Here is a 17,011-nt window from a genome sequence, read left to right on the forward strand (position 1 = left end):
AATTATGATGTAATATAAAATGTATGTACTCTTATATATTAATAAACCTAATCTATATTTACATGAAAAATATAAAATCAATGTAAAATTTAGTGTCACAAATCTTGTAATCTGCCAACCAGAGTGTACCCAGTAAGCTAAATTTATTAATATATAATTGTGCATAATGCTTAATGATGTATTACATAAATAAATTACTTACTTTCTTCTTTTTCAGGCCACTGACATTGACAAGGCTCGCAATGTCGGCAGAAGAGCTCTCGCCACCATAGTTTTTCGCGAGGATCTTGAAAAATTTAACACATATGCCGCGCTCATGAGCGTTGAGTGTCGGTTCGGGACCAAGGTCAGCCATCTATAACAAATACAATAAAATATTTAGTTTATAAGTACTAGAACACCAAAGTTCAGCTTCGAATCGACTGATAGTAAGGTTAAACAACGCCTGACGCGGTCGGTCCGTGGATGGGTGACCATATTGTCATGACGAATTCTTCCATGTTTCGAAAGGCATGTTAAATTGTTGGGTCCGACATCTTGGAATATCTTTGACAGCCCTTACGTTTAATCAGAAGCCAGAAAGTCTGACAATCAGTCTCATCAAGGGGGTTGCCTGGGTAACTGGGTTGAGGAGGTCAGATAGGCAGTCGCTCCTTGTAAAACACTGGTAATCAGTTGCATCCTGTTCAACTGGAAGCCGAACCCAACGTATTTCGGAAAGGCTATTGATTGATGCATTTGGTAGATGATGTAATTTTAAAGACAAGAACAGTAACTCAACAGTACTTCAAAAATGCTAGCTTTTGAATCCAAAGACAAAGGGATTGAAACTAAAAAGTTTTAATTTGCTTCAGATTCTTAATAATACTACAGATAAAAGTAATTAACTAAGTACCTATCTAAAAATATTAGCGCTTTGAATTCCTTTCTGTATTTCAAATAAAACAACATAATTAAAATAAGCTTTCATTAAGTAAATAAAAAAAATCTTTATCTATATAAACAGTAGAGTATTGATCGGTAATAATATAATCGGTAATAATTGGTATTCATTGTGGAAATGTCAAAAAGTCCGCCATTTTGTTAATCAAATGGTCCGCCATGATTGTATCTCAATTGAATAATTCAGCTGAGTAGCGGCTAACATTACTTGACCTTCAAAAAACCATTCAATAACAGAATTATTTTAGAAATAAAAGAGTATTGTATGTATAGAAGACCCTTAAAAAAATCAATTAAACAAAAATAAAGAAGCAATCATTCTATATACTAAACAATAGGTCTCCTCAAATAATAGAGTTCAGTAACGTCTATCCCAATAATGTATCTGTGGATTAGCTTAGTAGGGATTAACATAAGCTTCATACAAGTTGTACTTTATCCTATCTCTTGTAAGCAAGTCAAAAGAAACAGAATATGTGTAACGGCAGTAAATGTTCAATAATATATAACTATCTATGGCCCCCGCCTTTTGTTATGTGCTATAAAAAAGGCGCAATATATAATGAGGTCAAAAGCACATACTACCAAACTAAACTAATGACTCATTCTTGAACGAAATAAATAATAAGCTTGATTGTTATTAACTACGTTTGATTTGCCATTACTATGCCTATCTTACAAAAATCAAGATAAAACAATGAAATATTAATGAATCATAAAAGGGAAACAGGGTAAATTAATGGGAAAATGGTTAGCAAATTACTTATAAACATTATTTTAGTCTTCTACGTTTAAAAAGCAGTACAGCTATCAGTAGAACAATAAGAGATGGGATATACATAATAGAAACATAATTTGTAGTAAGAGAGATGATGCAATTCAATTTAAAAATACAATATAATTGTAAAATACTAGTTCTGTAAATATCTAAATGTAAACTAAAATTAATATAGATCACTATAAAATTACAAAGTATTTAAAAATATAAATAAAAGAGTATATGTTTAAGTATTTGCCAATCATAATATAGTGCACCCCATTCAATTATATTTAAAAAATAAAAATCCCCGTAACGCGACAAAAACAAAACACAAAAATAAATAGCTTCTAAAGTTTAGAAAAAGAAAGCTTCTACAGTATTGGCAAAAGCCACGTCATCAAGCAATCATCATCATGCCCAGCCCTTTAACAACTATGTTGGAGTCGGCTTCCAGTCTAACTGAATGCAGCTGAGTACCAGTGTTTTACAAGGAACAACTGACAAAAACCACGTGATATTGTAATATGAGTGCTAAATTATACCAGGATCGCTTTTCTGCGCAGTTAAGTTTATGTATGGATTTATTTTAAACACGCTTGACCCTTTTTTCTAAAGTCAAATTACCGCCATTACTGCTTATTATGATTTTTTTATTTCATAACCTATAATAGTATAAAAATATTCTTGTATTGTATCAGAAATGTAGGCATTTAAAAGCTCACTGAACAAAACTTTTTAAAATAATCAGCTAGCTAAATTGTGTTAATAGCTAGTCAGACACAAGTCACTTTATTTAATAAAATTACCAAAAAAATAAGTTTTAACTAAAAGTTCATGCTCATCAGAGCCTATAATGGCCGAATTAATAATATCTATTTATTGATATAAAGAAGATAAAAAAAAATACACTGCTTCTAATATTATTGACGAAAAAATGTTTAGTACTCAGACAAAAACTCGCAATTGCAAAATCTAAAAATAGCCGACACTGCAAACTGACTGGATGTTTAAACAAAAAATAATTTTAATCAATATTCACCTTAAAGACGACTTGAGGTCCTTTGTTCAGAAACTATACAAATTAAAAATATTGTTTGTAGTTGTCACTTGAGAAAATATTTAGGGAGAGTATTTAGGTAGGCGTCCGATTGACTTGACTGACGAATTCAGACTGAACTGGCGAAATGTAGCGAATAAGCGAATCGATGGGAGCCGTCTGTGTGTCGCCGGCCGGCGGGCGCTCATGGGGCGCTCCTTCACTAACATAACCTTCAAACTGCCACTTGTGGCTTTCCTACTCTTCAGCGCGAACTACGCAGTTAGTCAAGGGCTGATAAACCTTAAACTCTCTTGAGTACTACACCCCCTTAGCGTACAAGGAGGAAAATTACCCGAAAACAACAATTTTGCTGATGATTCAATGAATAGAAATGATATGAAAATAAGGCCTAAATATAAATATATTACGTGTCTAAACCCCTGAAAAAATTTGAATATTTTTTTTTTGCAAAAACATTTTGCCTGTGTCAATACAGTTCTGCTTTTATTTTTTTCTTTAAATACAGATTCAAAAATAAATTATCATGAAAAAATATTTTACTAACAAATTATTAAACTGTCGGTGTGCTCAGGGTTCCTAAATTAATATATTTAGCTGCTAAAAATATGTTTGAAATCTAGTGGTTTTATCCAAGTATCTACATACCCAAACATAGCTAAAAATACAATTAGGAAATTGTATTAAGTCTTTATAAAAAAAAAACTTCATCTATTAGATTAAATCATATCAATAATGAAACCTTTGTTAATTTTGATTATATTGATATATATGATACAAAAAGTTCAACTATTCAATGTTAATCTTTCAAGTTCAATATTTCACAAGAATTTACTCAAAACAATACATTAAAAAAAATAACAGGAAAAACTAATAAGGTTCTCATTGTATTAATTTATTAGATTTAGTGCATTGATTCCCAGGCTAATTAATTGCATAACCATTTTCCTCTTTAAAGTCATTAATAAATATTTATTTATAATAATATAAAGACGGAAACTAAATTGAATTGCATTACGATAAGTTTAAAATAAAGGAAAACTGTTCGCACAAAAACAAAAATCCTAAATAAATGAACCTTTTTGGGACGTTGGTTAAAAATAACGCAAAAAAAATAACAATTTCCTCAATCATATGTTCGAAACTAGATTTTAGATGACTTGTTAAAATTTGAGATTTTATTTATTATCTAATTTAAAAAAACGCGGCATGCATAATATATGAGGCTCCAGACGTACGCAAAAAATAGGTCTTAGTTTTATTTTGTGTTTTCCTCAAGGCGGCCTTGAGTTTATGTATTGATAGGCATTTCATTTTCAATTCACTATGTGATATAAAAAAGTAAAAGTTAATTTCATATAAAAATCTTAACTGTTGGTAAACATTAGAGCGGTAAATGATGAGTTTGTTTGACAATATAACCAAACAGACCGGTCTATGAAAAGTTTATATTATGTAAGTTCACATACAAAGACACATGTTATTAAAAAACTACGATAAAAAATAAGTATGCCGCTCTAATTTCACGATATCATTAAGAAATTCTATATTCTGTTTGCAAAAACTCGCAATTTGTAGGTTATGTTTAACTCAACAGGTTTTTAATCAACTAAATACACTAAGTATGTATAGACTGAAATAAGAAACGAACGATAAAGTTTTGTAGATAAAACAATCAGCTAAAAGGTTTATGAATTTAAAAAAAGTATTTATAACACTAACCTTGTTTAATGTGTGTCTAGTAGACACAAGTTCTACTGTTGTTATCACTTATTTCCTTGCTGTAGTGTTGATCGTACGAAGTCTGAATCTACACTGGAGCGTTCTGAGCGTCCATGCTTTCGACCTAAGTACTCGTGTAATACAAAACACTAGGCCGCGATAACTCTCCTATAAATCCGATCGTCACCCGACTACACGCGAGTGGTGGGAACGTGTTTTGATGATTTCGGGATTTCCGAGAAATGATTTTTGAACCTCCCGAGACCTTAGGTACATTATATTAGGAACAATAAACAATATTGCGTAACAATTAGAACTGTTTACACCAAGTAAGTAGGCTTTAAACCTTATACTTTTCATTGCATAGCAACTTTTCTCTGAATAAACAATGGTATAAGGATAATTAAAATTAATGCAGATGACACATAAAATTATTAACAGCTAGTATTTATTACATCATTGAGGGATCATTTAGGGAGTGTTCTTTTAAGCCCAATGTTTTTGAAGATGCTATTTTTATGCAGTCACGTCTTAGCGAGTGTAGAAAAACTTCGCAGTTATGCACAATAATTTGTCCTTGGCCTCATGCGGGGACATTGACCCCGCTCTGCATTGTTTATGTCACATTTACGTCTGAAAAGATAATGCGTAATTTTGGCTCGCGCGCTGCTAATGAGGATTGCCCTATGATTTAATAACAACGGATCTTTATCTCGATTATTTACTTAGTATTTTTTGATACATGGGCGATCTCAGGAACTAATGGGCCGATTGAAGAAATTCTTTCACATAAAGACATATTTCTTTGGCTTAGACTATTATTTTTGCCCAATGATTGATTGATTGATTTTATCTCATGTTTTCCTTATAGACTTGTAATATTTTACCACAGTTAGATATTATGACAATGTGACATTCAAAAAGATGGATTTTCTTACATGATGGTCAGTTTATAAATATAGGTAGTAGAGCTTATAAAAGCCATGCAACATCATTAGACCATAGATTACTTAAAAGTTACTACGCTAGACGTTGCGGTTAAAAATTATGCAGTTAAAATATGACTTTTCTGCATTTTTTTGTGGACTTTTAAATTGGAGCATAGATTAATGTAGTTCACCTGACAACTGATAAGGATAATTTTGCAAATATATTATGTAGGTTTGTCAAAATTGTGTCGCTAGACTGCATTGGTTTAAATAACTAGTAGATGGTCAGACAGATAAGATTAAATATTATTATTGCTCCATATCTTGCTTATCTGTACTAAATAAAGAGGAAACAATGTTTTGTTTGTTTGAAGGGCTCCGAAAGTACTGAACCGATTTGAAAAATTCTTTCACTGTTGTAAAGCTACACTCTTCCCTAGTAACATAGGCTATATTTTAGTCGAGCTAGGTCCTGGGATTAGCCTGGGGGGTTCATTACCTCCAACCCACCTAACTCCCGCCCTGCCTGGTTACGCCCTTGGATACAACTTCGAACTTAGACTTGGTAGTTTTTATTACAAAAATCGTTTAGGCTGAAAAACGTTACTTTGCGTACGTCAAAATTATATGAGACAGCCCCAAAAAACGCGCCCACCCTTCACCACTTCCCATGTGTTATTACTGGGAAGGAGAAGTGGCGCAACAAACTTCCCAGTAACACATTATGTCGTCGAGCGGGCGTTTTGTGTGCTGTCTTTTGTTTTTGACGTTCGAAAAGTGCTGATTTATCAGCCTAAGATGAGTTTATTAAAAATCTCAATAATAAACAAATCTCAATACGATAAAGATGCAAATAGTAGGACTGTACTTAAATCATTGTAAGATTAAAGCGTATCTGTTTACATACTCATTATCAAAAGAATGAAGCGTTTCATTCATTTGGAAGCGACTTGTTTTTCCGCGAATCCGTTCGAGGGTCGCGACAGTCTAGTGATTGCAGCCGTAATCGTTATGAACGTGGTCACGGGATCAAATCCCGGGTTACACCATTTAAGTAAACACTATTTTTACTGGCTGTAATATAGTTTGCTGAAAATTTAATCTAGCACCCACCCATTGGTCAAATAGTCCATAGTCATGAATCAAAAATCGATTATTCAAAATAGAGGGTCTAAATATTAATACCCTTGCAATAATAATAAAAAATAGTTATGAACAGCAGTAATAGGGTCTCGTTTTCCCTCTGAATGATGAACTCAAAAACGGAAGTTAAAGCCAAGGGTTAAAGACATATCAAACATCATCATCATCCTCCTGCCCTTATCCCAATTTCATTTGGGGTCGGCGCAGCATGTTTTCTTCTTCCATACTCTTCTATCTGCCGTCATCTCACAAGTAACATTCTTTCTTACCATATCTACTTTCACACAATCCATCCATCGTTTTTTTGGTCTTCCTCTTCCACTATATCCGTCCACGTTCATACTCATCACCTTCCTCACAACATGACTCTCATTCCTCCGCATCACATGCCCATACCACGACAGCCGGTTTCCACGCAGTTTTTCTGATACCGGCGCCACTTTCAAACTTCCTCTTATATACTCATTCCTCACTCTATCCATTCGCGTAACCCCACACATACCTCTTAACATTCTCATCTCTGCCGCATGCAATTGTCTTTCATTCGTCGCTTTTGTGGGCCAGCACTCTGATCCATACAAGACAGCAGGTCTGACCATACTCTTGTAAATTTTCCCCTTAAGTTTAAGGGGAATACGAGGGTCACAAGTTGTTCCCGTTACCTGCCGCCATTTCATCCATCCTGCGTTAATTCTGTGCGTAACTGTCCGATCTATTTCGCCATCGCCCTGAATAAGCGAACCGAGGTACCGGAAATCCGAGCAGACTGGAAGAAGTGCGTTATCAAGCGCTATGGCTTCAGGACTGGAGAGGCCTCCAAAATCGCAGAACAAGTATTCGGTCTTGGTTCTGCTGATTTTTAAGCCAACATTCTCCAGTCTCTGTTGCCAACTCCCCAATCTGCTCTGGATCTCAGGTCCGTCTTCACTAACCAGGACGATGTCGTCGGCAAACAGCATGCACCAGGGTGCCTCCTCCTGTATGTCCGCCGTCAAGGCGTCCATAATAAGCAGGAAGAGGTAAGGACTTAAAGCCGACCCTTGGTGCAGGCCCACAGCCACACTGAACTCGTCAGTATTGCCGGCCGACGATCGGACATACGTACAGGACTGCCTGTACATCGCACGAACTAACTCCACATACTTCCCAGGCACACCTTTCTCTTTCATGGCCCACCACAACACTTCCCGAGGCACCCTATCATACGCTTTCTCAAGGTCAATGAACACCATGTGCAGATTCCTGTGCACACGTCTGTACTTCTCGCACAATTGGCGAAGTGCGAAGATGGCGTCCATTGTCCCTCGACCTGGCATAAAACCAAATTGGTTTTGGGTAATTTCACTCTCTTCTCGCACTCTTTTCTCTATCACTTTCTCCCATACCTTCATAGTATGCGACATGAGCTTTATCCCTCTATAGTTGCCGCAATCTTGCACATCCCCTTTATTCTTGAAGATGGGCACTAGCGAACTACTGCACCATTCTTGCGGGATGACTTCTTCATGCAGCAACTTATTGAAGAATAAAGTTAGCCACATACATCCGTTCCTCTTTAATACCTTCCATACTTCAGCTGGAATATCATCAGGGCCCAAGGCCTTTCCATTTTTCATACTTCCAAGCGCTCTTTCAACCTCATCCATGCTAATTTCTCTTACCAATCCCTTATTTACTTGTGCCTCTTGGAGTATTCCATTCCAAACATTCTCTTCATTCATAAGCTTTTCAAAATAAACCTTCCATCTCTTTTATTTCCTCATCTTTACATAAAACCTTGCCAGATTCATCTTTCATGCATTTTATGTGGGTTATGTCCCTCGATCGTCTTTCTCTCTTTTCGTAATACGGTAGAGCTCTTTTGGCCTCTTGACTGTCCAGGGAGTTGTACAACCTCTCCTGCGCCTTAGCTCTGGCAACTGCTACCGCCTTCTTTGCTTTCCTCTTCCATTCCATGTAGATTCTCTTTCTGTCATCCTTCAGACTTGCATTCACTATTTCAACATTCTGCCACTCTTTGAATGCTACTTTCTTTTCTTTCAAAACCTTTTGTACTTCATCATTCCACCACCATGTATCTCTATCTATCAGACCTTTTCCTCTCGACTCTCCGCACACGTCTTTTGCGACTTCCCTTATATGGCTTGCCATTTCACTCCAACATTCATTCACACATCTACCTTCCATCTCGTTCATTTCTGAAATTTTGTCCACAACCTGACTCCTAAATACATCAGCACATTCTTCCTTCTCTAGCATACGCCACCTAATCCTTGGAGGGGGCCGATCTTTGTTGCTTTTGGGCGAGACAGTCACTTTGACATCCAGAATCACAAGTCGGTGCTGAGTGACTAGTGCTTCGCCTGGCAGCACTTTGCAGTTTTTGACGCAGCATAGACTACTCCGCTTCACTAGGAAGTAATCTATCTGTGTCGCGTGGTGGCCGCTCTTATATGTCACGAGGTGCTCCTCTCGTTTATTGAACCACGTGTTTGTTATGGCCAGGTCGAAGGCACTGGCAGCTTGAAGTAATGTCTCGCCGCTTGCATTCCGGGTTCCAAAACCCCTACCACCATGCACTCTCTCATATCCATCGCTCAGTCTTCCTACGTGTCCATTAAAGTCCCCACCCACATAGACTTCCTCACTACCCTGTACATTCATCATCAAGCAGTCAAAGTCCTCCCAAAACTTCTCCTTTACACTCTCCTCACAGCCTGACTGCGGCGCATAAACACTAATCACGTTTATGGCCTTGCCGTCCACAATTAATTTAACCGCTATTAGTCTATCATTCATTCTTTTAACATCTACGACACATTCTTTCAGCCTGTTGTCCAAAACTATACCCACACCATTTCTCTTGCCGTCACTTCCACAATAGAAAAACTTATATCCTTCACCTATCTCTCTAGCCCTTGCACCCTTCCATTTTGTCTCTTGCAGGCACGCTACATTTATTCGTCGTCTTTTCAAAACATCTGCTAGCTCTCTTCCTCTTCCAGTCATCGTTCCTACATTCCAACTCGCATACCTCAATCTCAATTCTCTCACACTTCGAGCTCGCATCTTACGTCGCACCCGCCCGTTCTGGTGCGACAACCCTTGTCCATTTCCCACAGGAGCCGGGTGCTGCTCCTGCGCGTCGCCTGTGGGGTACGCCCTAGCCCTATCGCTCATAACTTTATTTACTTTCCTCATACTGCAGAAGTTTTGGCTTAAGTTTTATGGTCGGCCGCCTGCCTGACACCAACCCTCTTTGGGAATGCTATTGTGGTGAATTACCCGTCACCGTGCGGGTGGCCCATAGTACAGATGTTATGCACTGGCCTTTAGGTTCCCTTTAGTCGCCTCTTACGACACCCACGGGAGAGAGATGGGGACGTCCTATTCTGATCCGGGACCGTCACGGAATAAAAAGACATATCAAACAATAAAAATGAAAAAAAAAAGATCAAAAAAGGTTATAGGTACATATTATATTTAAGTCATGGATTGTAACTGTACTCATCACGGCGAATTTAATGAGCCCCCACTCGAAGGGGGTCGTTTCATTTTACCTGACTACTGCAAATTGCATAGGTACAAATCATGAAATCACCTGATTTAAACAAAGCTCTGATAATAACAATACATGTTTTCAATAAGCGCGAGCAACGGCGGGCAGAAAGAAAGATAAGCGATTTAAAAATAGAACACCGCCCCACTGTTGCTCGCTCGTTCCCCTCCCCTCCACACATCCACCACGGTAGCACTCTGCCTACAATACCTATTGACTACAAACATTCGAAGAATTAGTCAGCATAATTATAATAGATATACATATGTCGAAAAAACCCAAGACTCAAAACGAATTTATTAAACAAAATGTTTTGAACTTCCGAAACGTGCAGATAAAATAGGTCACTGCTGATGTCATGTTATGTAGATTATGGAAAATTACTGGGATGGGCGTCTACTCAGTAGGCAACTTAATTTTTGTTTCGGACTTTCCCGACCATAGAGTATTAGCAGAGCGACGTGCCACGTAGAACCTGCGTGCGTGTAAACTTGTGGCGCCACCGCCATATTGATTTTTTGTTGTCGATGGTTTGGGAGGTGATTGCGCTAAAGCGCGCGAAATCTTGAATGACTAATGTTGACTATATTTATTTCATGAACTATGTTGTCACTCATTTAGGTATTGTTATAATCATATACTGTACGCAGGCATAATTAATAATAACAAAGATCGATTCGTTCATGAATATATTTGTATCTTAATTAATTTATATTTTTACACTAACTCGTACGGAATAAAAGCAGATAGTATTTCTTGTAGCGTTTTTGTTTTCAATCATTCATATACCGTGACTGGAAAGAATTTAATGTGTCCCGTGCGGGAATATAGCTCGGGATAGCCGTGGCGTCATAGTATCGTCACGTTTATCATACATGTTATATTTTTTTAATGCAAGTCGACTTGCTTATCAATGAAAAATTGCGTAGTTCGCGAGTTCGATTCGTCGGCTAAACAATAGGTCGACTACAGGGCTAAAAATATTTATGATTCTAATTAGTCCGCATTTTAGATTGGCAAATATTAAGCTCGTATTTTCTATTTTAACAATAAAAATATCATTTACTAAGATAAAACGCAACTATGATTGAGGCTGGGGGCTCTTTACATAACGTAGGAATTTGTACTTGGAAGTAGGTAACGAAACACAAAATTCAATGGTGTTGTATGTCCGTTGTTATTTGTTTGTGGAAGAAAATAAAAAATACGTGTCTATTATCGTCACGTTTATCATACATGTTATATTTTTTTAATGCAAGTCGACTTGCTTATCAATGAAAAATTGCGTAGTTCGCGAGTTCGATTCGTCGGCTAAACAATAGGTCGACTACAGGGCTAAAAATATTTATGATTCTAATTAGTCCGCATTTTAGATTGGCAAATATTAAGCTCGTATTTTCTATTTTAACAATAAAAATATCATTTACTAAGATAAAACGCAACTATGATTGAGGCTGGGGGCTCTTTACATAACGTAGGAATTTGTACTTGGAAGTAGGTAACGAAACACAAAATTCAATGGTGTTGTATGTCCGTTGTTATTTGTTTGTGGAAGAAAATAAAAAATACGTGTCTATTACTTTAGGGTTACATTAAAGACGGCCAAATTATTTACTCGCCAGGCCTATTACACACTTATCTATACATATAGTAAAGTAAATAGAATCTTTTGTTCTATTTTTTTTTGTTTTGCTTTGGGTGCTACGTATGAGGTTCGATTCCCGGCTCAAGAATACTTTGTTTGTTTTTGTCGTTGTATGCTTTCTAGGTTAATGGCAAACATTTGCGATAAGTTTGCACCTTAAACATAATTTTACGTAAGTATTGCGCGAGCTTAATGAGCGTCTAGTTCTAAAGTAGTTGTGTCGCGCGGTTTTGCCCCCTTTTAAGTTAGCCCGCGGTAAAAAAGTGGCATATAATGTAGGCAGCTTTCTATAGTATCCCATGCCTACGATCTTACTTGGTTTTTAGTCAAATAAAGTAACTTTCGCCTTTATAATATTGCAAAGATTCAGTGTAAATATAATTTTAAGTGTCTTCATCGTCGACCTATTTTCGTTGCATTGTTTTTATTAGAAAAATGTGACAAAGCAGTTGAGCAACTTATAAGCTCAAACTCAAAAAAGGTCATTTAATTTAGGATGATAAATCAGCACTTTTCGAGCGTCAAAAACAAAAGACAGTCCCCAAAACGCCCACCCTTCACCTCTTCTTATGTTTTGATGGGAAGAAGAAGTGGCGCAACAAATTCCCCAGCAACAGGTCTTTATTTATTTGTCTGTATTTTCTAGACACGTCATTAAAGTTATTGCTTATTATGGTAGAAACTACTCAGGCTATGACGGGGTGACAGTAGACTAGGGTAGGGAAAACTAAGGGGGACTTTGGCACCTGCTGTTTCTATGAACTAATATGTACAAAAAGGCAGGTGTTGAGGCAGAACTTGTGACCTAAATACTTATAGTATGTTACTGTTGTTTTAATTTTATAACACGCTTATAGGTATTAGCTTCATTTGTAACTATGTATTTAAGAAAATCTTGACCCACTTCCCGGTCTTCGATTAGGATGTAATTTTGCACTCGCTCCGAGTTCTGATGATAATACATGACTAGCTTGTTTTTTAGTTTTTTAAAACTATAAATTTTTGACGGGAGAGTCGTGGTGGCTTAGAGGGTAAAGAACCAACCTCTCAAGTATGAGTGTGTGAGTTAGATTCCAGATCAAGCAAGTACCAATGCAACTTTATTAAGTTTGTATGTACTTTCAAGTATATCTTGGACACCAATGCTTTCAAATCAAGAAATCAGCTTTTTTCGAACGTCAAAAACAAAAGACAGTCCCCAAAACGCCCGCCCTTCACCACTTCCCATGTTTTGATGTGAAGAAGTGGCGCAACAAATTCCCCAGCAACAGGTCTTTATTTATTTGTCTATATCTTCTAGACACGTCATTAAAGTTATTGCTTATTATGGTAGAAACTACTCAGGCTTTGACGGGGTGACAGTAGAATAGGGTGGGGGAAACTAAGGGGGACTTTGGCATCTGCTGTTTCTATGAACTAATATGTGCAAAAAGGCAGGTGTTCACTCAGAACTTCTGACCTAAATACTTAATGTATGTTACTGTTGTTTTAATTTTATAACACGCTTATAGGTATTAGCTTCATTTGTAACTACCTATGTATTTAATCTTGACCCACTTCCCGGTCTTCGATTAGGATGTAATTTTGCACTCGCTCCGAGTTCTGATGATAATACATGACTAGCTTGTTTTTTAGTTTTTTAAAACTATAAATTTTTGACGGGAGAGTCGTGGTGGCGTAGTGGGTAAAGAACCAACCTCTCAAGTATGAGTGTGTGAGTTCGATTCCAGATCAAGAAGTACCAATGCAACTTTATTAAGTTTGTATGAAGGTACTTTCTAATTATATCATGGACACAAATGACTGTGTTTCGGAGGGCACGTTTAACTGTAGGTCCCGGCTATCATTAAACAATACTAATATTATAAAGCTGAAGAGTTTGCTTGTTTGTTTGAACGCGCTAATCTCAGGAACTACTGGTCCGATTTGAAAATTTATTTCAGTGTTAGATAGCCCATTTATCGAGGAAGGCTATATGCTACTTTTTATCCCGGTACGGGAAGTAGTTCCCACGGGATGCGGGTGAAAATGCTGGCAGAAGCTAGTAGACTATATGTTTTTATGGGAAGAAGTCGCGGAACAAATTCCCCAGCAACAGGTCTTTATTTATTTGTCTGTATTTTCTAGACACGTCGTTAAAGTTATTGCTTATTATGGTAGAAACTACTCAGGCTATGACGGGGTGACAGTAGACTAGGGTGGGGGAAACTAAGGGGGACTTTGGCATCTGCTGTTTCTATGAACTAATATGTGCAAAAAGGCAGGTGTTCACTCAGAACTTCTGACCTAAATACTTCATGTATGTTACTGTTGTTTTTATTTTATAACACGCTTGTAGGTATTAGCTTCATTTGTAACTACCTATGTATTTAATCTTGACCCACTTCCCGGTCTTCGATTAGGATGTAATTTTGCACTCGCTCCGAGTTCTGATGATAATAAATGACTAGCTTGCTGTTTTTTAGTTTTTTAAAACTATAAATTTTTGACGGGAGAGTCGTGGTGGCGTAGTGGGTAAAGAACCAACCTCTCAAGTATGAGTGTGTGAGTTAGATTCCAGATCAAGCAAGTACCAATGCATCTTTATTCAGTTTGTATGTATTTTCTAAGTATATTTTGGACACCAATGACTGTGTTTCGGAGGGCACGTTAAACTGTAGGTCTCGGCCGTCATTGAACATCCTTGGCAATCGTAACAGGTGGTCAGAAGCCGGTAAGTCTGACATCAGTCTTACATGTACCTAACAGAGTTGAGGAGGTCAGATAGGCAGTCGCTCCTTGTAAAACACTGATACTCAGCTGAAATGGCTAGGCAGATGATGATGATGGTAAGGTACTTTTAAACAACGTCCGAGCCTTTTTCCCAACTATGTTGGGGTCGGCTTCCAGTCTAACCGGATGTAGCTGATGATGATTACTTTTGACGGGTTCAATATCAGCTTTTTTGAAATCCGTTGGGTTTTTCCTTATTCCTAGTCATTGAACACATTGATAATATAAGTAGGATGCACGTGTTCCTATATTTCCCGTGTCGATTAGATTTTTTTGCAGGTAATTCTTTGAAAAATAGGATTAATATTATCTATACTAATATTATAAAGAGGAAAACTTTGTTTGTTTGTTTGATTGTAATGAATAGGCTCAAAAACTACTGGACCGTTTTTAAAAATTCTTTCACCATTCGAAAGCTACATTATCCACGAGTAATATATTTTATCCCGGTACGGGCAGTAGTTACCACGGGACGCGGGTGAAACCGCGGGAAAACGGCTAGTCCAGAATAAAATTATTCAATGATTTTATTTGTTGACTAGTTGTTTTTGTCGAAAAAAAGAACATAAATGTTATGGATTAGAGATTGAAAAATTTATGAATATCGAATATCGTTGAGATAGCTGGGTATACGAGAGTCTCATCTTTATTCATATTCTTAGATATGATATTGATAAGATTAAAATGAAGGTCGAGAAATCTGTTAAGTACCCAATGGAGTAGTTCGGGTATTAAAATTTGTACGTACTGAATTATACATTCAGTTCACATGCACCTTTACAATACCAAAACGGAAACCTAATTAAAAAATAATAATTAACTCTTTCATACACTCAAAAATCGCTACTTAGGTAACCAACTATTTCAGTTTAAACTAACAAATAATATAATAAACAAACCACCTTTTGCGTTACAATATTATCGATACTAGGAAGAAAGAAAGAAAATGAGTTTTATAGCGCAATATAAGACGCATAAACACACTTACAATATGAACATAACAGAAACAAAAACTAAACGATACCCTTATCCCTCCCTAGGAGTCTTTACAAAAAATACTGGACGAAGCTCTGCAAATGAACGACCCCTTCAAGATCCACTCGAAGCTACTGGACATTTACGTGGAGACTGGTAAGCAGCAGGAGTTGGTGGCTCTGGTAGACCTGATGCTGAGGAAGTACAAGCGGGAGACCAGCGTGTATGGACTCTGTGGAGCCGCTTGCTTCAAACTAGGACTGGTCGATAAGGCCAGACAGGTATGTACACAATGTCATTCAAATTATTTTAAACTAGCGACTGGCTCCGACTTCGCATGGTATAACAGTATTTCCCCACTATTTAATATATGTTATTATACATGTAAACCTTCCTCTTTAATCACTCTATCTATTAAAAAAAACAGCATGAAAATCGGTTGCGTAGTTTTGAAGATTTAAGCGTGCAAATAGACAACGGGATATAGGGACAGAAAAAGCGACTTTGTTTTATACTATGTATGGACGATTGTTTTTAGGAGTTTCTTTCTTTCTTTTCCATAAACTTTGGAATCTTTGGAACTGTGCAACTAGTTTGACGTTGCGAAAGAGCTGTTTGAGGCCTATTTGAAATGAAAAATTGTTGACTTTGACTTCGACTATTAAAACGTCCGAGCTCACCGATAAAATAAACGTCAGTTTTCTTAAATAAACTTTTTTACTATGAAAATTTTATGCGAAAATCATAGCACACAATCATTTTAGGAAAAACAGACGTTTATGTTGTCGGTGAACATGGCCACTGTGTAATAGGAGGCATGTAACGACACAATGATGATATAATTGGTAAAATCTATGTTTTGTACTTATAGTTAACTAATAGCTTCCGCCCGCGGCTTCGTCCGCGTAGATTTCGGTTATATCGCGTTTCCAAGAGAATTCTTCTAAAGTCCGGGATAAAAACTATCCTATGTTCGTTTTCAAAGTCTACTCTATCTCTGTACCAAATTTTATTAAAATCAGTTCAGTGAAAGCGTAACAGACAGACAGTTACTTTCGCATTTATAATATTAGTAGGGAGGAGGCATGTGCCCAGCTTTGGGACAACAAAAACGCTAAGGATGATATAATTTGTACATTTATGTTTTGTACATTTACTGTTTTCTTTCATGACATGATAGTTAAGTTAGTTAACTATGTGAACGGCAAATTTTCCGCCCTCCAGTTTAGCCACCCACACGCGCCCTTTGCCTACACGTGGAGTCTTTGATAACTCCCTATACAATGTACTAATCGGATTTACAAACATCCGGCCATCTAAACATACCTTAGTACTTATATAGTGGGAATTGGTCCACAACATAGAGGAATTGACGACCTCGATGGCGCAATGGTCACCATGCCGGACTGCCGAACCTGAGGTCCCGGGTTCGATTCCCGGTTCTTTCCACATTTGTGTGATGAGTATACTTGTTGGCCGTGTTCTGGGTGTTACAATATGTAGTTAT

General features: G+C 37.1%; 1 protein-coding gene across 1 annotated transcript in view; it reads left to right on the forward strand.

The window, feature by feature from the left end:
* Window positions 1-17,011, forward strand: part of LOC110382141 (protein RRP5 homolog) — a 44,284-nt gene that overhangs the window by 22,955 nt on the left and 4,318 nt on the right. Inside the window, exons 17-18 of the mRNA XM_049848661.2 lie at window positions 218-346; window positions 15,570-15,785. Coding sequence (XP_049704618.2) covers window positions 218-346; window positions 15,570-15,785 — 345 coding nt within the window. The remainder of the gene's footprint in view (window positions 1-217; window positions 347-15,569; window positions 15,786-17,011) is intronic.

The sequence above is a fragment of the Helicoverpa armigera genome, chromosome 20, assembly GCF_030705265.1.
Source record: "Helicoverpa armigera isolate CAAS_96S chromosome 20, ASM3070526v1, whole genome shotgun sequence".
Lineage (NCBI taxonomy): Eukaryota > Metazoa > Arthropoda > Insecta > Lepidoptera > Noctuidae > Helicoverpa > Helicoverpa armigera.